The sequence below is a fragment of the Amblyomma maculatum genome, chromosome 1 (genome assembly GCF_055883805.1).
Source record: "Amblyomma maculatum isolate TAMU_Amacu chromosome 1, ASM5588380v1, whole genome shotgun sequence".
NCBI classification, from domain to species: domain Eukaryota; kingdom Metazoa; phylum Arthropoda; class Arachnida; order Ixodida; family Ixodidae; genus Amblyomma; species Amblyomma maculatum.
The window spans coordinates 418,340,871-418,365,357 of NC_139344.1; the positions used below are offsets into that span (position 1 = coordinate 418,340,871).

Genomic DNA, 24,487 nt, shown 5'->3' on the forward strand with positions numbered 1-24,487 from the left:
TGCGTCTGAAAATAATCCTGGGCAGCGTAAAAAAATATGTATGGTGATAAATTGGGGTTCTAGTGGTTGATGAGTAATTGGTGTGCGAGAAGCGATAACTGCGTAATGGAATATATGCAATTAATTATTCAATTAATAATAAAACAATAAACATGATAAATGATTGAAAGGAGGATCAAAAATGTCAAAATGCTCAGAACGACAAGCGAATACTTGAAGATGCTAGTTAAGAAATTGCAAGGTATGTATTTGATAAAATAATTGATTGAAATAATTCTGAAAATGAAAACTTAAAAAAGGCTGAAAGGTATCAGTATACTCACAACAAAGAGGCAAAGCCTGATGATGGTAAGTTAGAAAATTTAGAGTATGCAATAGATTAGTTATTTGAAACAATTGAAAAATGAAGCATTAGAAAAATGAACGCTCAAAAGTGTCACAGTGCTCAGACTGGAAACGTAATCCTTGCTGATGCTAAGGTTCGGTGTATAAAAAATAAGAAAAAAAAATTGAAAATAATAAAGCATCATACGTGTGTCATCATACATCATACATTATTGCATCATCTTTAATGTGGTGCGTAAGTGTCCCCTGTTGTTGCATCGAACGCAAACAGCTCGTTGCTCCCAACGAGCACTGGTATGCATCAAGTTTCAAGCGGCGTCTGAGCTTACCGGTAACGTCATCGCCCGGCAAACTATGAAAAAAAAAAAAAATAAAAAAACCAAATTATAATGATAAATTTTGCTGTGTGTGTGAAACGCTATCGCATCGTACCATTAACAGTAGAGTTAAGTCTCTAAGTGCGCCTGTAATACAGATGCATTAGCATGACACGACGCCAACCCGACAACGGTACCGGTGACCGTCCATCGTTTTGGCAAATCGTGTGAGTGGTAGGAATGAAACGATAGCCCATCTTGAAAATATTGAGTTACCCCCTCCTAATTACGCTGACGATGAACGTGGAAAAGAAGCAAACCTGGACAACGTACCTTTTCTTGATCTGGAGAAAGAGATATGTAGTGCTATTCTGAGGAATTTGATCCGACCAATGTTTCCGAATTTTCGAATTCTAGATTCTTGAAGCGGAAGAAAGATGGTAAAATCGAGAAAATGCTAGAAAATATTGCCGTAAACATTACTGTTTAAAGCAGTTTGTCATTCAGCACACTGTAACCGAACTCTACACTTACAATGAGCGCGATAGCATATACAAAGAAATCAGAGACAAGCTTCAGTGTTTAGCTGACACTTGACAGGTGTCCGTCATCGAGGAAGCCTTTCGTGCGCAGGTCGTGAGCGGTGGTAGTACTTCATGCTGCTTAGAGCATGTCTTCGCCACAATACGACAGAAAGTTGAAGCTATGATCCGGATCTTCTGTTCGGCGAGAAGTTATTTCCGCAATGAACCTCGTTAATCAGTTTTCACTCGCGCAACCTGATGTGAGCGGAGTCATCAATCGCGGCGTCATCTAGCGGAGTCATCAAACCTTGAAGTAAAAGAATAGAGTGTGCGAATAAGAGCTCATGATCCAAAATAATCTACAGACGAAATGAAGGTATTTTTTGATCTCCCAGAGATACCTTTATTATATGTTTCGCATACATGTCGCACTTTCACTTTTGCGCTTTTCCACGAGAAAAATATGCTTCTTTCCAGGGAGATATTTATGAATTATGAAACAAAACGTGACAGGACTGCCGCGAGGCCACAACACATACATTATTCTCAAACATCGCCGGAAGTTGCTGAAGTGGAGGTAATTAGTTGCGAAAGTGATCCACATTACCATAACATTTTTTTCATTGTGTGGGTGCTGGCTTGAGGAATGATATATTGAGGCATAATGTTATCTTTAACAAAAGATAAGTGCAGTGGATGAATGTAGTGGATATGCTATCAAGTGACTTAAAACCACCTTGCCATAATTTGTTCGCTATTCCAAATTCACCTAGACAGGTAGCACAGAAATGTCAGATATATTCGCAAGAAATATAACATCTTAGTTATTCTAAGCTGGAACAAATTTGACTTTAGCAGAGAAGCCACGCTTAAACTTGACGTATGGCCGGTACTCGATGATGGCGACGGGCCCCACGGAAGTGAACACGTTGTTAGGCTCGATTTCATTGCTGCAGAGCCTGCGCTAGTAAAAGATGATTAGTGGAACCTCATGAGAAGTAAGCAATCTTCTACTAGCGGCAGTGCAGTCCTGTTGTGCTTGTCGCTTCTTGTATGCTGCCACAGGCTTCACCTTATCAGTGCCATATCATCGCTGCGTAACTATACAGTTACGTTTGCATGCATGTAGGAAGAAATAGTTCACTATGATTGTGAGCTTCAGACAGGTCACAGTATCATTTGTTGCATTACTTGTGTCCTGAAGTTCGGCGTGCACCAGAAGGTTTAAAACGTTGTTCATTGTAGGCGAGTACATATACCCAAGTCTGCTGGTTTGCCCCGCAATAGGATGAAAGCGGCCATCACTTCGGCGCGTACTTACGTCTTTCCCCGATACAGCGACTGGAGTCTGATTTCGAGTCGGTCGTAGATGCAGAACCCGCGAGTCCGGTCGTACAGGTCGAATTCTGGGAAGGTGAGCTGTACTTTCATGTTGGCTGGAGCCTGCAATGAAGTTGCAGGCAAGGATGAAGCAAACTACGAAAGCAAACTTCCACGTTCATCATCATACTACTAGGGAAAAGCGCGCTCAACTACTTTTCCAATTTGTAAACCTTAGCGACAACTGCGTAAAAACGTAGCGGCTACGTAAAAGCATTAAGCCCCTCAGATATAGTTCGGTTTTCAAAACTTCTGCAGCAAGAATGAGTTGCCAGGACGTAAGCGCTGAAAATAATCACGGCAGTCCAATGTGGTGGTGATTGCTCAATTTTTCAGCTACAAGTGTCATTAATCACGCAATAAAAAATTGCTTCAAGCGGATATCATTGTGCAAGGAAGAAAAGTTCCTTCCTATATCCGAATGCAGCATAGCTTTGTTAAGCTCCACCCACCCTTCTACTGCAGAGCTTTTTCAGTTACCTTTGTAATGATCTATTTACATTTTTACCCCTTTCACTAGCGTGCACTTCTTGTGTGCAAGCAACAGTGATTTCGCCTCAAAATTCCCTTTCATTCATGTCGTACTCAGTTACCCTAAAGAAGGACTATAGGTCTCCTAGAGAGAAGAAATTTCAATATTGGGTTATTTATTCAACATCCGGTACATTGAAAATCTTCTCGCAGGCTGTCGTGATAGGCGAGGAAATGCAGGTCTATACACACTATCACGGTGAAAAGAAATGCGGACTGCGCGGCGCCTACGCGCTTCACGGTTAGAATTTATTTAGTCGTGGTTGAGCTAAGTGTTACAAGAACACGCTAGAGAGTCCGAGATGCAATCAGCTTGAACAGCTGGGCGTGTAGGCATCTCGCTATTCGCATTTCTTTATATACCCCTAAACAAGGAGCGCTATGTTTCAGCCACAGGAACAATGTTTCAGCATAGAAGTTGCGAGAAATAGAATATATTGGGAAATTTCTCACTGTAACGCTCCGCGTGCATCTAAATACGTGCTACAAAATAGTTTACAGTTCATGTCCGGACAAGCCAATCTATTGTTATGTTCATTAGTCACTACAGTGCTTAAGGCTCTGAGCACAAGGGAAGACAGTAAGAAAGGGATTGTACCTGTACCCACCAGACACAAAGGCCGTCCTGTGGCCTTTGGTTGTTCGGGTATCCGGGAGATGCGATCGTCGTCTCACGAATCACGCGTCCGCCGCAGTTGGGTCGAGCTGCGGTACACCACGAGATAGACCTTGATTTGACAACGTTTTTTTCAGCACACAGACAGCTTGCTTCAAATTTACTTGGTTTAGATTCTGAAAAAAAAAAAATATATAATTTTATCGAAAACTTCTATCGCGACGGAAATCACCGCAAGACAGTAAACTTGAGTAGCTGTTCGTTTTCGAGGCACTTTTTAAAAAAGGATCTTTTTCACATAGGGGTCCAATTAAAGAGTGGTCTAACCGGGGGATACCACATCGTCATACTTTCGGCAAACATTTTTAAATTATTCTGTTTCATTAAGCGGAAGTTGGAAAGTCGCGTATATATATATATATATATATATATATATATATATATATATATATATATATATATATATATATATATATATATATATATATACACATATATCTAGCCTACTTAATAAAAGTAGTAGAAGTGATAAAATATCTGGATGCTCGTTTAGTTGCACCTAAATATACCTTGCCGCTGAACATTTATAACAACAACCATTCTATCAATCTATTAACCATAACATCATAGGATAAGGATGCGTTCTTAGCGTTCTTGCGTTATCTTGCGTTCTTAGCAGCCTATACAAATTTTTTTTTTCATTTCTTAATACAACTAAATCGTGATTATCAGGATGTTTGTTTTTTACCAGAAGTGAACATTCATTCGGCGGATAGGTCCTGCACTCTTTATAGGCTTGTTTACGTGTTGAATTTTTTGTGTCAAAGTATCTATTTTATTAGATTACAAAAATACGCGCAACACTGTCTTGCTTGCGTCTTTCATCTGTTTTTACATTTACGGGTCTCACTGTGTTGTGACATGATTTTCTGTTCGCCCCCTTTTATAATATCCCAACAGCGACATTTAGAGGTAAATGTATTCTGATATTGATGATCTCAAGGACCGCTTTCCTAGACACGAGCAACTCTTCGAACACAGCTTCACTGAAAGGGAATATATTTCATTTGTCATTAGGAGAAAACTAAAGCCTCCTGCCAAATGGCGAGCGGATATATATATATATATATATATATATATATATATATATATATATATATATATATATATATAGGAGTGGACGAAAATTCTCTCTAACCAGACTCCTTGCGCTGCCCATTATTGCTAGTACCGAGTGGGCTGTGCAATCGCACACTTCACGCATAGCAGAGCGGCCTTGCACCTCGGTATATTTTGGTTTCAGAGACGTAATTACCTTAATTAGCGCTCCTTTTAGTAGTAATGTCATCGGGACAGTAATGGGTGATCGTTAACTGCACAAACAATCAAAGAAATCGCAATATGACTGCCGAAAGCGTGTGCTGGAAGCATGCATCTACAGTCCGAGTACGGCTGTGATGTTTCAGCTTCACCTCTTTCCAGTCTATCCTTATTCAATTCGCCTATGAGCGTCTTATGTAAGCCAGATAGACTTAGGACCAATGACAGAATCGCGAGTATGATGCCCATTTCACTCACTCCGCCGTAGTAGCCACGCACGCTAGGCAGGCCGTGCCTAGCCCTCCGTGCCAACGATACGGTGGATCGCTTCCGCCAACGCAAGAGCGTGCTAAAATTTGTTCACTTAAACAATAAACCGACCGCAAGAAAAAAAAAAAAAATCTTTCGGATTTCTGACCCAAACCGTGTTATTGATAATTGGAACACAAATAAGTTACGCAACACATTGCTTCTGGTGCGCACGCAGCTCATCGTCTGCACGCTGGCTCCGCTGCTAAGGCGTCACCGAAACTTGCATCTTCCTTTTACTGATACTAGGGGATCGGCAGTAAGGTAGTTCCACGAGAGACTATTTACTCTAGCGCTGAGCAATTACAAAGCGTCGTCGGATGTGCCTTCGATGCGAAACAATTTAGGCCTAGCGAAGATTAGGGAGTAGCGCTCGACGAGAGTGCCATAGTCCGCCGCGCCAGCGGGTGGCACCGCTTTCGTAAGCGCTGCTGTATGTGCTGCGAATTTGTCTTCTTTCATGGCGCAGCTGAGACAGCACGTTTTTAGATGTTTTGCTCAACAATACGTCGGGCAAACGATGCTGGTTCGGGACGGTGGTATGCGATGTTGTTGCGCCGCAGGACGAACACCAAGGCTTTATAAAAACGTCGACGGATGGTACTTTAGACACTACTTCTGTTATGTGCTGGTCTTGAACCGTGATTTAACTTGAAAGTATATATTGTTGAAGCAGGACAGCTCGATCCTGTATCGAAATGGGTCGCATTTCAATGTGGCGATAACTGGAAAGCACCTTTCGCAGTATCTGCATTCCGCGTTCGGCAGATGCCCGTGCGGTTCATTTGCTTTGTTGGTGTGTACAGTTACCATTACGATTACAAAATATAATTGAAAATACATCCATCGTGAAATATATAACAGATACATCCTCACTGCGGAAGTGGAGCACAGTTCTTCGCAGACACCCCGGCCGCTAGGGCTGTTTCCAACAGCTGCCGCTATGTCAAACGGATGGTATGCTGTTTGCTGGCGCGCAGAAACCACAAATAGCACCAAGGTGTCGGATAGCTTTCACGTGCACCACGCAACAACACTTTTACATTGCCACACCGCAGCATCAACACGCACAGCACAGCCTAAGATGGCGTTCAGAGGAGCCGGAGCGGACGTACCCATTTGGGCTCATACGGGGCGCCACCATCAGACAGACTAAGATGGCTGCACCCAGGCATCGAAACTAAAAAGGCCTAATACGCTAGTGGCTTTCTTTTCCTTCGCTTTCTTATCGCTGGAGATGTGCAACGTTCTTCCTTACCCTACGCTGAAGAGGCTTTAGTGCTATAAGACGTTAACGGTGTGTACCAAACATTCCAAGCTTTGCTTCTTGATGACGGTGGTAGTACAAATGAGAAGTCCATGTACCAATTTCAAGAGCTTGCGTGAAGTTAGGATGTAAGTTTATGATGTGAACCTCAGGCACGAAGTGAAAGACAATAAACGAAGACCAAGCACAAATATTCTACTTCACGCCTTAGATGCGAAGGTAACTGTTCGAATATATGATAAGTGGGAGGCTCAGCGCGGAACAGACAAGGACAGGAGAGGCACACAGGACGAGCGCTAACTTACAACTGAAAATTGGAAGGGAAAGAGTACGAACTCGAGGAAAAATATGTGCGCATGCTCTATAAAGCCCTGAATTTGCAAGACTGGAAAGATAATTCAAGATAATCTAGAGCCACCCAAAAGCAGATAAAACAGAAGAAATAGAGACGAAATACCGGAAGCATACAAAAAACTTACACAGCATTTAAAAACGATGCTTCCTTTTTCAACAGAACAACCGACGTTTCACTTACGCACTTATCGGTTGCTAATCTATGGATGAATGACGTCTCAAGAAGCTCTCTTGCTAATTGCACTTTAGACCGACCAAGAACTTTTGTTTCCCTGAAAAGCGGATGGCATTTGCAACTTAAACAATGCCTAGGCAGGTTATTAGATTGAGACGATTTAAACGATGCAGCATGTTCCCTTAAGCGCTCATTTAGACATCGGCCAGTCTGGCCTATATAGGCACGGCCACAGCTTAGAGGGACTTCATACACAACACCCGCTTTACAGGTAACGAACTTAGTTACATGCTTCACACTACATGCCGGTTTCTGGTGGCTTAGGCTCGTCAGAGCGCCCAGAATAGACAGTTTTCGAGGTGCCGTGGAAACAGCGTCTACATCGAACTTTCCCGCTATTCTCTTTCGGTTGTGCGTTACGCGGTGAACGTAAGGCACCACCACGTATTTCTTCGTTCACCGTTACGTTCACCGTTTCGTTCACCGTTACGCTCACCGCGTAACGCACAACCGAAAGAGAATAGCGGGAAAGTTCGATCTAGACGTTGTTTCCACGGCACCTCGAAAACTGTCTATTCTGGGAGCTCTGACGAGCCTAAGCCACCAGAAACCGGCATGTAGTGTGAAGCATGTAACTAAGTTCGTTGCCTGTAAAGTGGGTGTTGTGTCTTAAGTCCCTCTAAGCTGTGGCCGCGCCTATATAGGCCACACTGGCCGATGTCTAAATAAGCGCTTAAGGGAACATGCTGCATCGTTTAAATCATCCTAATCTAATAACCTGCCTAGGCATTGTTTAAGTTGCAAATGCCATCCGCTTTTCAGGGAAACAAAAGTTGTTGGTCGGTCTAAAGTGCAATTAGCAAGAGAGCTTCTTGAGACGTCATTCATCCATAGATTAGCAACCGATAAGTGCGTAAGTGAAACGTCGGTTGTTCTGTTGAAAAAGGAAGCATCGTTTTTAAATGCTGTGTAAGTTTTTTGTATGCTTCCGGTATTTCGTCTCTATTTCTTCTGTTTTATCTGCTTTTGGGTGGCTCTAGATTATCTTGAATTATCTTTCCAGTCTTGCAAATTCAGGGCTTTATAGAGCATGCGCACATATTTTTCCTCGAGTTCGTACTCTTTCCCTTCCAATTTTCAGTTGTAAGTTAGCGCTCGTCCTGTGTGCCTCTCCTGTCCTTGTCTGTTCCGCGCTAAGCCTCCCACTTATCATGTATTACCAACTAGCCCAGAACTCTACTTTGCTTAACTGTTCGAAGCTCCTGTCAAAGCACTTGACTAACGATTTTCATCATCTATGTACATAATGACTAAATTACTGACGGTGGAGCTACCTGATTTGTACCACGTTTTAGTGTTTAGAACGAGCCTCTTCTCTTTGGTTGCGCTCGTCTTTTGTAGCTAGAGCTACATTGGCCACAGTCTCCCCTTTTGCCTTGCCTGTCCGTGTCTGTCCGCGAGAAGATGAAATAGTGGAAGGAAAAGAAGAAGAAGGAAGAAGAAGAAGAAGACTGAAGAAAAATAAGTGCACGAGGAACATTCCAATCAGTGGCGTCGTGATCGCTGCGCGTGTTGGACCTGACTGTGTTCGCTGTCGGTGTGTTCGCAGCTGATCTGCCCTGTCCGAGTACCCCGAAAAACCCCCATCTTACATTTGGTGGAGGTGCCGGGTAAGCTCTATCCTATCGCCCTGGAACTCCGCAGCCGCACGTTACCACCTCCTGCGATGCCTGAAGGCAGCAACCATGAAGCCGTACGTATTGGCTCGCCTATCATCTGTTCCGGCTCAGACCCCGAGCGAGACCCCGCCATCAGCGGCACTGACGACCGTGACGTCGAGGACTGGCTCACACCCTATGAGCGGGTGGGAGCTTACAACAAATAGGACGCGGAAACGAAGCTCAGCAACGTTATTTTCTATCTCACCGGCGTAGCAAACCTATGGTTTCGGAACCGTGAAGCGGACATTCCATCATGGTCCATATTCAAAGCCAGCTTCTCTGAAGTTTTCAGCCGTCCGGCTCTGGGGAAACTCCGCGCTGAACCGCGCTTGCGTGCGAGGTCTCAGCAGGTTGGCGAGAATTTCACGAGTTATATCGAGAACGTCGTCGACTTGTGTAAGCGCGTGAAAGCTCAGATGTCAGAGGCCGACAAGATCAAGCACATTCTGCAAGGCACCGATGACGACGCCTTTCAGATGCTGACGGCTCGAGATATCCGCACCGCCGCGAAAGTTGTCACACTGTGTCAAAGGTTTGATGAACTCCGCAAAAAAATGGCTATAACTCCAGCGAGCACCATGCACTCTGAGTCGCTTGCTGACCAGACAGATGCAGGTGAACATTCTGCGCTCCTGCCACAAATCAAGAGCTTCATTTGAGAAGTTGCTCGACAGCTCTCCCTTATGTCCTGCCATGAAGAGCCTTCGTCACACCTAGCTCTCAGTTTGCGGCAGATTATTCAAGAACAAGTAGCTGAATCGCTTCCTCCAGCCCCTCAATCCATGCCTGACGCAGCGCCGTTGACATATGCGGCTGTTGCTGCCCGCCCACCACCTACATAGGCTCCGCCGCAACCTGCCTACGTTCAGCCGCCTCCTTCTCCTGCTCGAGAACCTGCGCAGTTTACTCGACCGGCTCCATGATCACGCAATCCCTGGCGCACGACAGGTAACCGGCCAATTTGTTACACTTGAGGGCTGGCTGGACATATTTCCCGTCATTGCCGAAACCGTCTCCCAGTGTCAGCACCACCTGCTCATGGTTCTGAGTACTGGTCTTCGAAACCACAGTATTCCGCGCCTACTGAGCCTCCAGCCAGCGGTCTTTTCTCCCCAGACTGCTCAGCCATGTCCGACCGCCGTTCACTGTCACCGAGACGCCGCTCTATCTCTCTGATGCGACGCCGACAGAAAGCTTCACGTGAGGAAAACTAGAGGCCGCAGTTTCTGAGGCGAGAACGGTGACCCCATCGAATTTCCCAAGTCCTCATCTGTCGCCAGCCAACCTTATTGTAGTTTTCGTCGAGGGTATTGCTGTCATGGCTCTAATTGATACTGGTGCTGCGATTTCGGTAATGGACGCAAAAGAAGGTTGCTCTTTAAAGATAGTGAAGACGCCAATTGCAGGACTTTCGTTGCGAACGGCCAGCGCTCAGCATATCAAGCCTTCTGCTGCGTGCACCTGCTCGAGTAGCGATCCAGATTTGCCTTTATACGATTGAGTTCGTCGTGCTGCCAAGTTGCTCACACGCTGTAATTTTAGGCTGGGATTTCCTTTCGCGTCAGGCTGCTATTACCGATTGTGCTCGAGCTGAAGTGGGGTTTTCGACTTTTCCCGATGCCTTACAAGACGCTGATCCATCGAATTCCTGTGCTGAAGCCCTCGTCACTGAAGATATCGACTTTCCTCCCTGCTCTTCTGTGCTTGTTCGGGCCGCTTGTGCCTCTGTTATCGATGACACTGTTCCCGTCACACCAGCCCATACTTTCCTACGCCGCAATTGTCTTCTATTGCCCTACGCTGCGCTCGCTATTTCCGCTGGCCTTTCCACGTTATGGGTCTCTAACCCACTTAACTCCCCTACTGCTTTGCGCCATGGTGAATGCCTCGGCATATCCTAGCCAGTCGCATCTCTTCTGATCTCTGAGGAACCTGACGATGTGCCGCTCTCTGCCATGGCTGCGCTCAGCCCGTCTTCACATGCACCCCCCCCCCCCCCCCCCCTCTAGACTTGTTCCTGCGTTCCATCGATGCTGATCTTCCTCCTGCGCAGCGCACTCAGCTTTTCAACCTACTACATGACTTTGGCTCCTCCTTCGACTCTCATCGGAGTTCTTCTGGTCAAACTTCTACAGTTACTCATCGCATCGACACCGGCACCCAAGCACCGCTGCGACAGCGCCCCTATTGCTTGTCTGCAACTGAACGCCAGGCTATTGATGACCAAGTCGATCTAATGATCTAGAACGGCGTGATTCAGCCCTCAAGCAGCCCTTGGGCGTCACCTGTTGTCCTCGTAAAAAAGAAAGATGGTTCGATCCGCTTCTGTGTCGATTATCGACGCCTTAATAAGATTACGCGCAAGGACGTCTACCCTCTCCCGCGCATCGACGACACTCTCGACTGTTTGCAAGTCGCCGAGCTCTTTTCTTTCCTAGGTTCTCGTTCAGGGTACTGGCAAGTTCCCCTGGAAGCAGCTGATCGCCCTGAAACTGCCTTTGTAACTCCAGACGGCTTGTACAAATTTACACTTATGCTGTTTGGCCTTTGTAATTCTCCGGCAAAATTTGAGCGGGACACCATTTTTCGTGGCCTAAAATGGAAGACATGCCTCTGCAATTCGACAACATTGTCGTCTTTTCTCCTGACTTGGACACACACTTCTACCGTCTGAAGCACGTTTTGACCTGCCTATATGATGCCGGACTGCAGCTGAATTTGAAAAACAAAAATGTCCTTTTGCCGCCCGCCAGCTCACCATTCTCGGCCCCGTTGTCTCCAAAGAAGGTGTATCTCCAGACCCTGCCAAACTTCGTGCCGTTGCAGCCTTTCCCAAACCGACTTCCATCAAAGATCTACGCAGCTTCCTTGGACTGTGCTCTTACTTTCACCGCTTTATTAGAAATTTTGCTTCCATTGCTGCTTCCTTGACAGAACTTCTGTCCGGCAGTTCCGACCTTTCGTCGTGGTCGCCAATGTGCTACAATGCCTTCAATGCTTTACGTCGCATCCTCACGGCACCACCTGTCCTACGTCACTTCGATCCCAAAACGCCTACCGAGGTCCACACGGACGCCAGTGGTGTTGGTCTCGGCGCTGTGTTCTCTCAGCGCAAATGAGGCTATACTGAATACGTGGTCGCCTATGCTAGCCGTACACTCAAGAAGGCTGAATCGAATTACTCTGTTACTGAAAAGGAGTGCTTAGCGATTATTTGGGCTCTTACTAAATTCCGTCCTTACCTAAGCCAGAGGTAGTAACATAGATGAGGAGCACTGGTGTTGTAATGTGGATTAGAGTTGTGTAAGTGGTGGTCATTATTGCCGAATTCCCTCATTCGCGCCGTGTCGGTGACGATGGCTCCTTGTCTCTTGCAGTGCCTCTAAAGGTTGCAGAAATACCGACTGTAAGCAATGTTTTTACCTGTACAGTTGTTCGGCAGTGTGATGCTGAAGCACTAGGAACTAAAACGTACCATGGCTGTTGTTACTGATGGCCAGCATTGCGATTCAGCTGCTCGGCTCTAAATTCCACAGATACAAACTGAACGGTTTGACACAATGAAGCAACGTTTTCTACAAAAAAAAGAAAGAAGGCTTGAATCCATCAGATCACGAAATCGAGCCGAAAGTGTAAGTTAATTTTGGCATTACTCACAGTAGTACGATCGACGGAGCCTCTCACATCGCTCTCCTCCAGTGTTTGGCGGGCAAACACATTTGCAGTTGTTGTCCACGAACCCTTCGTTTTCACACCGTGGCTTGCTGGCGCACGCCGCTGCGTCGCAGGAATATAAAGCAGGTCAAATTGGTAAATACGTAAGCAGTTTATTTGGACGCTGTCAGTTTTGTTCACAAAACCTTCACACGACTACCGGCCTTTCGGTTCAGATGACGGTTAGTGCATCAGCTCCCTGTGAGAAGATGTAGTTCCAGCTGTCGCTCTGAAACTTCGTGGGATTGTCTGTAGTAAGCACTGCTTGCAACAGAAAGTTTGTTGCCATTGATTCGTTCTCATTCTTTCTCATTCTATCCAATGTATTGATCCGAACGTGCAGACAAACTGTGAGCCTGCTGAGAGCTTTGATTTGTTTTTCTAGTTTTTTGAACATCTAGCATTATTTTTTGACAATATACTTCTTCACGAAAGAAAGGCACCTTGCTTTTCGGGGCCTAGTATTGTTTTCCGAAATGAGTAACTCGAGTGCGAACTGATTTACAATGATCAGCTCCTTAGAACGTACACAACTGAATGTGCACGAGCATGTGGCCATCCAATGGGTTCTACAGATATTACTTGATCTCCCTTTGTCGTTCTCACTTGAAAAAGAAGACTGGATGCTAAAAGGACGGTGCAAGCGTTTGCAGGCGCTCGGCCTTGCGTTCGTGAAAGCAGCGATGAAAACTACACTGATGGTGGTTTGCTTGCTTTATGAGTTATACGGTTTAAGTCCTAAAGTGACTCATGCTGTGAAGAACGCCGAAGTGGAGGCGTCCAGAAGTTTCGACTACCTGCGGTTTTTTACTTGCACTGATATCGCATAATAAACATAATAAACGGTGCCTTGCTTTTCACCTTCTTCGAAAAGTGGTCACCATGGTAGGGATTTGATTCGGTTACCTTGAATTCAGCAGCGTGCGCTCCAATATCTAAGCTACTGTGGCTAGGCTGGCTCTGATATGCAGCTCCCGGATATATATTATGCTGGCATAAGAAGTGAAGAAACTGATCATGAGTAATATTTGCCCACTGTCTTGTGAACCCGTGCAATATATGCAGTTTTTTCTCGATCGGGAGTAATGCGATAGGCATGGATAAGTTCACCTCCTAATGAAATGAATGCATAATGAAAGCCGCGGATACTAACAGCTACAACAATATTATTCTTATACACTGCAACAACAACGCTGCGTGTGTACAGGGCCGCAATATATATTACAGAAAAGATTGGCCACTCTTCATCGCATTCAAAACCCTTAATACAACGCTTAATGTTTCTGTTTGTCTCAAGCGAATGCGAGAACGCTTCAGGGAAGAAATAAAACTTCGTGAGATGTGTCTACGTTGAAGCGAAGTTTGCGTAGGCTTATTACAAGTGTTACGCTGCTATGTCGGTCTAGTGAAACCTTAAGAGCCGACATATTTCAATCACATTTTTATATGTTTTTCTCAGTGCAACTTGATAAAATCTGTGGCCGCGTAAGCGACGGCTTCAGGTCGGCTCACCGTCGCACTGGTAGAGGAAGTTGGCCTTGCGCCGGTCACGGAACGTCAGTCCATTGTGTCGCCGTACAATCGGCGTCAACATCGGGTTCACCGGGATGAGTGTCTTCATCTCCGGCGAAGCTGCGAATGCCTGCGTTGGCATAGTTCACAGGGGCCATTGAACACCTACAAAAACATTCTGTTGGCTCACTAGAGGAAGGCGCAGCGCGTTAATTTGCAGGAGGCGATCTTAAGCAAACAGCAAGTATCTACATATACCATGGCTCATGTATGCCATTAGGTTCCCACGCCAAGCGTGTGAAAGTCACTGAGAGCTGGATGAAGCCTGAAAGCTGCTTGCCACTGCCATCTTGAAGTAGTGAAACATAGTAGAGACACAAGCGTTACTCTACGCGAGCATGTATGTAGTAAAAATTACAAGGTAAAAATATTCATTTAACAAAAATAACGTTTATTCTGCCCGTCTAGACTTGCTTTGTGCATGCAGAAATAATCTATTACTTCTATATAGTGCGAAAAGTGAGAAATGACCCGAAGAAGGTTTCTGTCAGCTTTGAATGTGCAGCTCTTTTCCTGGTCTTTTGACAATTTTTGTTATGCCGTTGCAGTCAAGATAGCTACAGCGCCTGCGGCGATAGGATTTGTAGAGCTAGCTGGTTTCTGTTTCGTAAGCACATAAACGTTCGCGCTTAATGAAGGCACACAGAAAGATCACAGAGCGAGATTTCATCCTGTATTCTTATATTCTCGTCACTCAATCGCGAGATCGCGCTTGCCTAAAGAAGAAACTAAGCATTATAAAAGAAAATTTTAGTTCATGTGAACCCTAAATGACAGGCTGTGCGGATTGAAATAAATGTGAAAAGCTGTCATATTCCAGGCGCCTGTACGCTTAAAATATCTGGCCACTGTCCGCCAAATTAATAACAAACCTGCCGAACTTTACAGATGTGTACGCAATATAGAGTGACTTCTCGATCAGTACCAGAAATCTTCGATGGTGTTGAGCCCGGAAGGCTACTCTAAATGACTGTGACGACTATGTCCGATGCAAAACAGGCGCTCATGGCACAGGCAAACCTAGGGGTAAGCCCACTTGACAACTATTCACAGCGCGCTCTGCTATGGCGTTCAGCTGCTCGCCCAGAGGTCAAATATCGCGAACTAGGTCATGCTGTCTCCTTGGCAGCGTTTAGGTGCAACTCCTACCGTTGGCGAGTAGTGCATGACTGAGGTGTAGTCGTAGCGGGCTCCGTACTCCCGCTTGTTCTGGTCCGGGTCGAACTGGCTGCTGTAGTTTGTCTCAATGTTCGGGTAGTTGACCTTTATAAAGCGGTCCCGGTCGGCGCGAGACTGCTCGTGCAGGAAGCCGATGGCGTGGCCGATCTCGTGCACCACTGTATTCAGCCACGCAAAAAAAAAGAAAAAAAAAGAAAAAGAAAACATGACGTGTGTCACACTTTGGCCAAAACGTGCACAAACAAAAAGGCTTAGCAATCCCTTTACAGCCGCAGGCTGTCCTGTGGCTAGCCTCATTACGAACAAACCATTGATTGGCTAAAAATAGAATAGTCGGACATAGCCATATATAGTCGAATTTCTAGCGAAAAAGATGAAGAATTGCGATGTATTTGATCGTGTAAACAATGTGAAAGCCACAGATACATTTTTATGGTAGTTTAATGCCTGAGGCGTTGATGGGACCAACAGCTTAAATTTCATAAAGCATCCAAATGCGGCAGTGGGTGATACAAGTGATGAAACGTGTACAATATGGATGAACTTCAGACAGATGAATGAAATCAACGCGCATATTTTTTTTAATGCTTGTCATGACTGAATTTTAGGAGAAAAATAAAGGAAAAGTAACAGTTACATTGAGAGACTTTCCCCGCAGTGCGTGCCTATTGGTGGCAAAGCAAAAGTGTGATTGAGGAAAGTTGAGATGGACTGGCATATTCACAGTATTCAAGGCAAGCTTTAGGCCATACTCATCTAACTGCAAGACATGATGGGATTGTCGTGATATTGCTCCGTGACATAAGCACCGAGATTGGAAAAAACTTGCCAGCTACATTATATGAATGACAGGCACGTTTGCCGCTTCTTATTTTGATGGTACCTTCACCTATTTTGCAACAAGATTGGATTGTTTCTTGGCACTAACCTGAAGCCAGTAACAGGCACAGCAGTGCCTTTAGCGCCAATATTTGCGCTGAAAGGATTGCTATGGTGTGATCCGGAACGCAGATGCGAAGAGATATATTGAAGGGAAGCTTCCTGACTTCCACTCTAAGGGATCAGCGTCAGAAATACAGGTGGCCGGAACATTCTTTAGTAGTCTCACAGGGGAGTTTTTAAAATTATAATGCGAACATTTAATGCTTGACTGTAGCACGAAAGCAAATAAAGTTTATTAACTTTCTCGTTTAAGCTACAATTGCCCTCTGATCTCGAGTGCGGGACCTCCATACGCGTCGTAGTGCACAGCATACCTCTTCCTTCGCCTCGCCAGCTTTTTATGCATAAACTGGAGTAGCGGCGTCTAGGCATGATGCCGAGCTCACTGAAAGAAATGAGCCCCTCCCGTTTTTTTCTCAAAACTTACAACACGCCATGCCGTTTCCGGCGTGCGGGTCTTCGGGGCGCTGCCAAGGTCTATGGTGCAGCCGGCGCTAAACTGAGAAACAAGATGCGAAGAGCCATGTTTTCATATTTTTAAGTGGAAAAGCCTTCATGTTCTTAAAAAGTAGAGCGCATAGACTTGTATAATCGCAACCAAACAAACATTTGAGCGTCAGTTATGGAGCTTACCCTTTCACAGCCTTCACCGATAGAGATGTTCTGAACGGAACCGATATGACCGAAGCGAGACCAACACCTGCGTCCGAGCAATTCAAAGCGCGTTAGTAAGGCACATTGTAATAAAACAAATCATAAGAAAAAATAACCGGATAAGCAAGACGTATGAAGATTACGAGACCTAAGACAGGCATCAAAGTGCGTCCCGAGCACTAACTATAAGCGAAGACTTTTGAAGGGTCATATTAACATATCAAAGTCCCTATATCGAATAGTATGCACTTAACAGGTTTCGATTCTGAGAAAAGTGAAAGAACAATTAAAAAATAATAGGCTGCGCTTCCCCACGGTAACCGAGCTGTGCAAACCCTGACAGTGCGGATCTAGTCTCCTAGTTGGGCGGCAGTCATCTAGCATCAAATTAGCGGAGATGCACAGTTTTATTATAGTGCAGGTCAGAGTAACTTCAATAACGATCAGCAAAATAAAACTGCCGATGTCACTCACAAATGCCCGCTTCAAAACATAACGATGTTTTTCGACGTTACGACTGGGCATCAGTTTTTATCAAAATGAAGCCCCCAGTTGAAGACCCGTAAATTTGAATGCAGCATTGCACTAGTATAGGTTGCCATTGATGTCAACACCTATAATGAGGGTCACATTTTAGCTTAATTTTAATACTACTGCCGTTACCGCGACTCAACAAGAAAGACGAAGAGAAAGCGTTCTCATTCAGTGCCTCATTCCAGAGCGAGCTGAAACTAAATAAATTTAAACGAGTAGCGCAGAGCAGGGGAGCAGATTCTTAAAAACAAAAAAGCAATATTATTATTTCTGCATCTTACACGTGAGCAAAGTAACTTTTCAAGGGATGAAACAAAGTGCAACAATGCTTCCCATGGTGCGTTTATACGATAGATTAGCACGCCGTATAGAAACGTGCTGGGAAAGCGAAGTTGTGCATTTGTGCGTGTATTTATAGGGGCTACCACTTTTTACCGCGGAAACAAGGCAGGTCCACCGGGGCAATACAACCAGAGTTTTCTGAAGGCTATTCACGTCTGTATGGTGCAAAGTTTAAACTCATCAATCCATTAGGTGAAGTTACAGAGAAGGCTGTTATTGTATGCTGCTTCGCAGTTTTCAGGCCCCGGCACAGAGACGGGTGAAAGGTCCAAAGCAAACAGACCCTTTTCCTTTGAAGAACAGTATGAAGTCCGTAGTGGTGTCTTCCTTCTGAAGCTCGCGGAAAGTGAGACACGAATTGTTCATCCAGTGCGCGATGCCCTGTCGAATCAAGTCCGCCTCGTTGGCCGCTGCGAAAATTGCGCACGAACAGGCAACCAGTGAAACTCACGTACGAATTCATGCGTGCGTCGTTGTGCATATCATAGTAGTAGTTTTTTGTGTGCATTACGTTCGGGTACTTATAAAGAAACTAGACGTGTGCTTTGCGCACGCTGACGTGAAGCAAAAACCAATAAGGAAAAGAAAGTGTTACCCAGCGCTCCTAAATAGCGCAAATACGGTCTCTGACTAAGCCGAAGCGGCGGCCATGCCATCCGTTGCTGGGACGTTTGAATAAAAATAATAGTTCAAAGTTACGTTAGGGACTGAGGCTCATTAAAGTGATATCGCATGCTGATGCTGAAAATTGGAACAAATGCGTTTAATGCAGGCTTACTCTGCTGTTGAGTGATTTCAGTGAAGTTGTCATATTTGTAAATTTCCCGGTTGTTCTCATAGGATACGGCGGCAACGAAAATTGAGCGTTTGACAAACAAAGTGAATTTGTAAATTTCAGGCTTTCCTACTTGAGGTCGCTGCGTATGATAACTGTAATTTCATTATTCAATCTTACTCACTGCGCAGGCCATAGTAGTTTTTTTTTTGTACATTACGTTCGTGTACTTATAACGAGACTAGACGTGTGCTCTGCGCATGCTGACGTGAATGAAAAACTAATAAGGAAACGAAAGTGTTACTCAGTGCTCTTAAACAGCTCAAATATTGTCTCTGACTAAGCCGAAGGGGCGGCCATACCGTCTGGTGCCCATGACTTTTGACTAAATGTGATAGTTCCAAGTTGCTTTAAGGTACCGAGGGAGGGTGGGGGATGCTCTGGCTCATTGATGTGATACCGCATGCTAATGTTGAAAATTGGAACAAACGTGTTTTAACGAAGACTTACTCTGCTGTTGACAAATTTCAATGTAGTTGTCCTATTAGTCAATTACCCGGTTGTTCGCAAAGGGTACTGCGGCAACGAAAATTGAGAATTTGACAAAGTGAATTTGTAAATTTCAGGCTTTCCTACTTTAGGTTGCTGCCACAATAACTGTAATTTTGGTGTGTATAGATCACGTGATACCTTAATAGACTGCTTTATCATGTTCGCAACCTATCAACGTTATCGTTTCTTTTTCTTTTGTCATTTCGTTTACAGTAATGTGCATTCGGTAGAAGACGTCAGTGTACGTACAGCTTTCATCGATCTTGTACGGAACGATGCCTCCGGGCCAGGTGATGTCTCGAGAAGGTTGCAGCGCGTACATCTCCTTCAGGTCACGCTCGGTCATCATCATGTCACCCTGGAACATCACCTGACCGCCTTCCATCTTCGGCATCTCACCCATCATCTTCTCGTACTGCGAAAGGAGTATACAAAAAACGTTGGAAATAACAGGCGCTATGCTCGCGGGAAAGGCGAGTGGGCAAAATGCTGGTTTCTCCTTCAATGAATGACATTGTTTTGAAGCACTGCATCGGGTTGGTGGCGTAGAAGACAAGCTATTGATTGACTGAACGGCTGACGTATCAAAGGATTGACTATACATTTGACAGATAATATCGCTCGCAGCAGGCTTTGAAAAATGTTCTCTCGCAAGCTGTGACAAGCAAACAAAGGGATTCCACAATGATGCTTACCATTTGCGTTTTCTCCCTTTCGTCGTGAATAACTTCTGACTGCGCTGGGAAAAGGTGCTCAATAGTCTGCGTGGGAGCAAGTGTTTTAAAGTAAAGTCATTAGCTCTCCCTGAAAGCAGTGGGTAAGAAACATCGTTTAGGTTCTTTTGTTTCATTAAATAATTGTGTAGAGAAGTATTCTGACCTACAAATCCTTCCATCATAGTTTAGAAAATTTGTATTTTGTTTTTGGTCTAGGGTTCTCAGCAGGGACATTACTTTGAGGGAGTGAAAGATCACTATTGAGCTGACACCTTCTTCTCAAGGCTTATTATGAAATGATTGTCACGCTAAACAATTTATCACCCCTCCTTCATAAACGGGGACATTATTATAACACCTAAAATCTTCACAACTAATATTGTCAAGGGCCTCGTTCCTGTTAGATACTTCGAGGGATGTAGATACCAACAGTAACGAGGGAAGGTTGTGGCGCTGCCCTCAGAAGAACCACCCCAGTCCCACCGTATGTTTCTTCGGCTTTTAGGCTCTCTTGGTGCACTGAGCCATTTATTTTAAGCGAGTTCGTCTGTCATATCTCATAGATATAAAGCTTTGAGGTATTTTATATGGTTGTCTGTATATGTCATGGAAACTCGGCACGCATTGCGTGCGCTTGTTAAAGAATAATGCCATGCTTGCTGACCATGCTGCTAACAAATAAAAAACCTCGAAAATTTGCTATTCTGTGCAAAAAGCTGCTTACCTCTTCGTACTGCGCCCACGCCAATCCTAATAACAGGGGTAAAAGGACTGAAGCTCTCGGTACCATCATGATTGGAAGGTGCGCCTTTTATCAGAGGTAAAATCCTCAGTCGACGGCAGCAACACGAGAAAGCGAAGTCGGGCGGTGTTAGCAGGGAAAGAATACTCTACTTCTAAAGCACCAACAGTCAAGTAGCCATGTACATATTGATGCAAACTTTAGAACAACGCGCTGTCCGAAGCAAGCGTTCAGCCGTCTTTGGCAACGGCTGGCTTATTTCCGCTGCCGAGGCGTGCGTTCAACAAGCTGAGTGGCGTTGCAGGCATCGGTCGGTTTCTCCTTATAACAGTGTCCATCAGGAAGCGAATGTCGGAGTGGTTGCGACCGCGAATCGAACCCCGAAAGACGGGACCGGAACGATATTTCTCCTCCTGTGAGACACATGGTAAGGATGATGATAACCGACGACGCAGCTTCACAGCCCTCTGATATCCTGGGCGGTGTCTCGGCACACGGGAAAGTAACCGGTGACGAGAAGAGGAAGTCGGGACGGAACATAAGTGGGGAGTGGTTGGTTGTGGAGGAGGCCAAGCTCTGCTGCTTTCTGCTAGTAGTTCCAGTATTTCGCCACTTTGATAATGTCTCGTTTCGAGCGCCTACATTTTGTCGAGGGATTGCATGCAGGAACAATGTGTGTGTGTGGCCTTTCGCTAGACCTGAGGGTTATGTCCTGTTTCTGCCATTACAACGGCCATGCTACAACTGCCGAAAATAAACGTAACTTTCAATACAGAGGGGGTGGTACCACTAAGCCAACCCTTTTAGCAGAAGTACGAACCTGTATGTAGTGAGACTGAGGCCCCTCTATGCTACAGGCGATGCAAATATTGTTTAATATTAGCCCTGAAGTTGCTTTATTGCGAAAGCAGTAAATAAAAAGGTTTCGAGCTTTCCGCCTAGCGCGGCCGGTAGCTACGTCTTACCCACATGACGCTGTGACGTCACACCCCCCGTGACACTAGGGTGAGAGCTGGGCTACCAACTCAAGCGGTTGGCAGGAGCTGCCTATACTTGGGTCTCTCGTTTCACATGGGACGGTTATGTCGGAATCAGCCTACTAAGACCCTGGCATTCACGTTGCTCCTATAGGCCACTAAGGCACGTTCATACGGCTTGGTTAAAGCGGGGCTTTGTATGTGGGCTGACGAAGAAGAAAAAGAGAAGAAGAAGAATGCTCGGTCACCCGCAGCTAATGCTTGCGCTTAATATTGGCTAGAGCAGTGTTGAATCCTTGTAATTTTTTCCTATTGCGACATCGAAAATTTGTTTTCATTTATTTGTGCCGCCCTGAAATTTCCCTGCCCTAGCTCACAGGCGCGAGCGCAGTCTCTCTCTGCCTCCTTCATGTTGTTTAGTCTGTTCTATATAGACGCAACAAATTTTCACGTCCAGCTTTCTTAGAGATTGCTTTTAACTGGGATACCTCTGTGGAATATTCGTAGTTGCTGTTGCGAGTTATATAAATAGAAATAGTGAAATACTTCAATGTGTTTTGAAATTTTGCTGTGAAAGCTTGTGCTTCACTCGCACCGAGCATTCTGTACTGCCTTAAATCATTTTGCCACTATCATAGCAGCAAAATGTAAACGTACTGATCAGTTATCTGGAAATTCAATTGTCATGTAGTAGATTTGAGATAGGCGACAAAATTCTTTCATTCATAGAATCGTCTTCTCCAGAATTCTCGGTATGATTTTAGAAGAATCTTCCATAACCATGTCTTAATATAGATGCTATCATACGGTTCGCTTTTATAATGCTCAGAGAGAGGCCTGGGAGTGAGTGTACATGACATGCTATAGACGATTTTAGTTTTGGTGCTTAGGTACTTAGGCTCCACGATAAAATATTCATTTTATCGTGGAGCCCTGTATGAGCCAAACGGGAAAAGTCCGCAAAGATTCCACTCGCCGCCATCTTGGGCTGTGCGTGCGCCATTGGTGTTATGGTAGAGGCAGTGTATACAACGGCTACTGCGCACTTCGCGTGTAAGCTGTCCGGCATCACGGTGCTGTTTTAAGGCGAAAGCCTCATGCGGTCGTGGACAAAATGTGTCCGACTTTTGCGGCGGCTCTGATTGGCCAAGGCGGGAGGACGTCATAGAGGTCTGGACCAATCAGAGAGTATCACCGCAGTATTCGTGAATGCGTGCCTTATATCGCCATCTACCAATCAAGAAGCAATAACTAATCAATTACTAAATATTTAGGTAATCACTAAGAATGACGAATTAACTTATTTATAATTGTCTAAATAATGACTGATTATTTGAATGATCAAGTAAATAATCAGTTCCCTACTTAATGACTGATTGATTAACAATTGACTAATCAAAATGAATAATTAATTACTAATCAGTGGCAGTTGTGTTGCAGAATGCGGCACTCAGGCTTTCGCCTTTCCAGCTTTAGTCGCTAAAGTACCTCACAATTTCTCGCGTTTTGTTTGAGCGCACCACCAAGCCACACCGTCCTTATTGCATGGCGGAAAACTGTTGGGACAAGCAGCAGCGGCCACGCGAGGAACTGCGCTCCGCTTCCGTAGGCTGAACTTTCATTTGTGATGAGTGTCACAGCTACCTATGGGAATGTGTCCGTTTCCATATTATATTTCACAACTGTGATGGTAACTTTAGACACAAACGCACAGTGAACGGCGGCTATCGAACGCAGGATTTGCTACGAGAGATGCTATCGAATTATTGCAACACTTATTTACCGTGATGTGTGACCGATTTCATACCTTGCCTTGTTCTGTCCTTTGAAAGTGCATTTTAGACATTACGCTTCCTTCATGTCGCATTAAAGGATTTGGGGCTTGTTATAAATGGGCAGTGTTCTCCCACGGTTACGAATCTAAGTGCTGCTATCCCGAACCAAGCTTGGCGATGTGTTGGCATCTCTGGCTCGTCGGGGTCCGAATGCGAACACTGTGACAACTTCTTGCGCTAAATTATTTTTTAAGAGCCTTACATAAAACAAGCTGTGTCTAGAGTACTATCCGATGGTGGTTTTATTCAGCCTTCAGATATGCACGACTGTACGGCAACAGCGCAGCCCCGTAGCGTCGTTGCGGCATCGTTTCCGCGGCGTGTGTTGAGCTGAACGTCAAAACACGTACGGTCTTAGGTGCGCTATTGAAGTAAGCGAGTAGTTCCGAACGCTTACAGCAGCGGATGCCGCGAGCTAGAGCGGCGCCGCTCGCTGGCACGGCCGACGACGGTGCTCTCGCCGTGCACTGCGTTATTCCCTTGTCGCCGTTAGGCGTAATCTGTTTCGCATGACAGATCGGATGACGCTTTAGAGTTGCTCAGCACTAGAGTAAATGGCTTGTCATCCAATACCGTTGTCTCATGTAATAAAAGAAACATTTCGGTGACAATTCAGTGTAGCGGAGCCAGAGTGAAAACAAACGATTAGCCACGGCGTAACGGCGGCAGCTGGCTGGGAGCAGACACCTCCTTGTATTGCATTTGTTACTGCTATCAACAACACCGTAAAGGCCAACGCCCCTCCAGGGTGATTAGGTTCTGGTCATCGGTTTATTATTTAAGGAAATAACAAATTTTAGCGCGCCCTTCTGACACTGGGAAGGGGCGCACCCTATCGTTGGCGCGGGGCTTGCAGGAGGCACGGCCGTCGAACCGTGCTGTACATATTTAAGGCGGTGAAGGAAGTGAAATGGGTACCTTATTAGTGTGTCCGTCGTTGGTAAGACGCTAGTCGGTTTACAGAAAACGTTCATAGGTGATTTAATCGAGGATCTACTAGAAAGCGGTGAAGCAACAACATGTAAGTTTCGCTCTGACTGTAGTTGCAGTTTCCCGCATACGCTCTCGGCAATCAGCCTTCGATTTTTTTGATT

At 45.2% G+C, this 24,487-nt stretch overlaps 1 protein-coding gene across 1 annotated transcript; it reads right to left on the minus strand.

Annotated features, from left to right (window-relative positions):
* Window positions 1–1,617: 1,617 nt before the first annotated feature.
* On the minus strand, window positions 1,618–21,037 carry LOC146209185 (protein SpAN-like). The gene is made up of 11 exons (XM_084587364.1): window positions 20,564–21,037; window positions 19,819–19,884; window positions 19,373–19,538; window positions 18,080–18,206; window positions 16,902–16,966; window positions 15,295–15,494; window positions 14,086–14,215; window positions 12,517–12,636; window positions 3,696–3,802; window positions 2,508–2,629; window positions 1,618–2,145 (listed from the first exon to the last, which is right to left on the minus strand). Exons 1-11 carry the CDS (start codon window positions 20,630–20,632, stop codon window positions 2,016–2,018), a joined length of 1,302 nt encoding a protein of 433 aa, XP_084443490.1. The 5' UTR covers window positions 20,633–21,037; the 3' UTR covers window positions 1,618–2,015.
* Window positions 21,038–24,487: the final 3,450 nt, after the last annotated feature.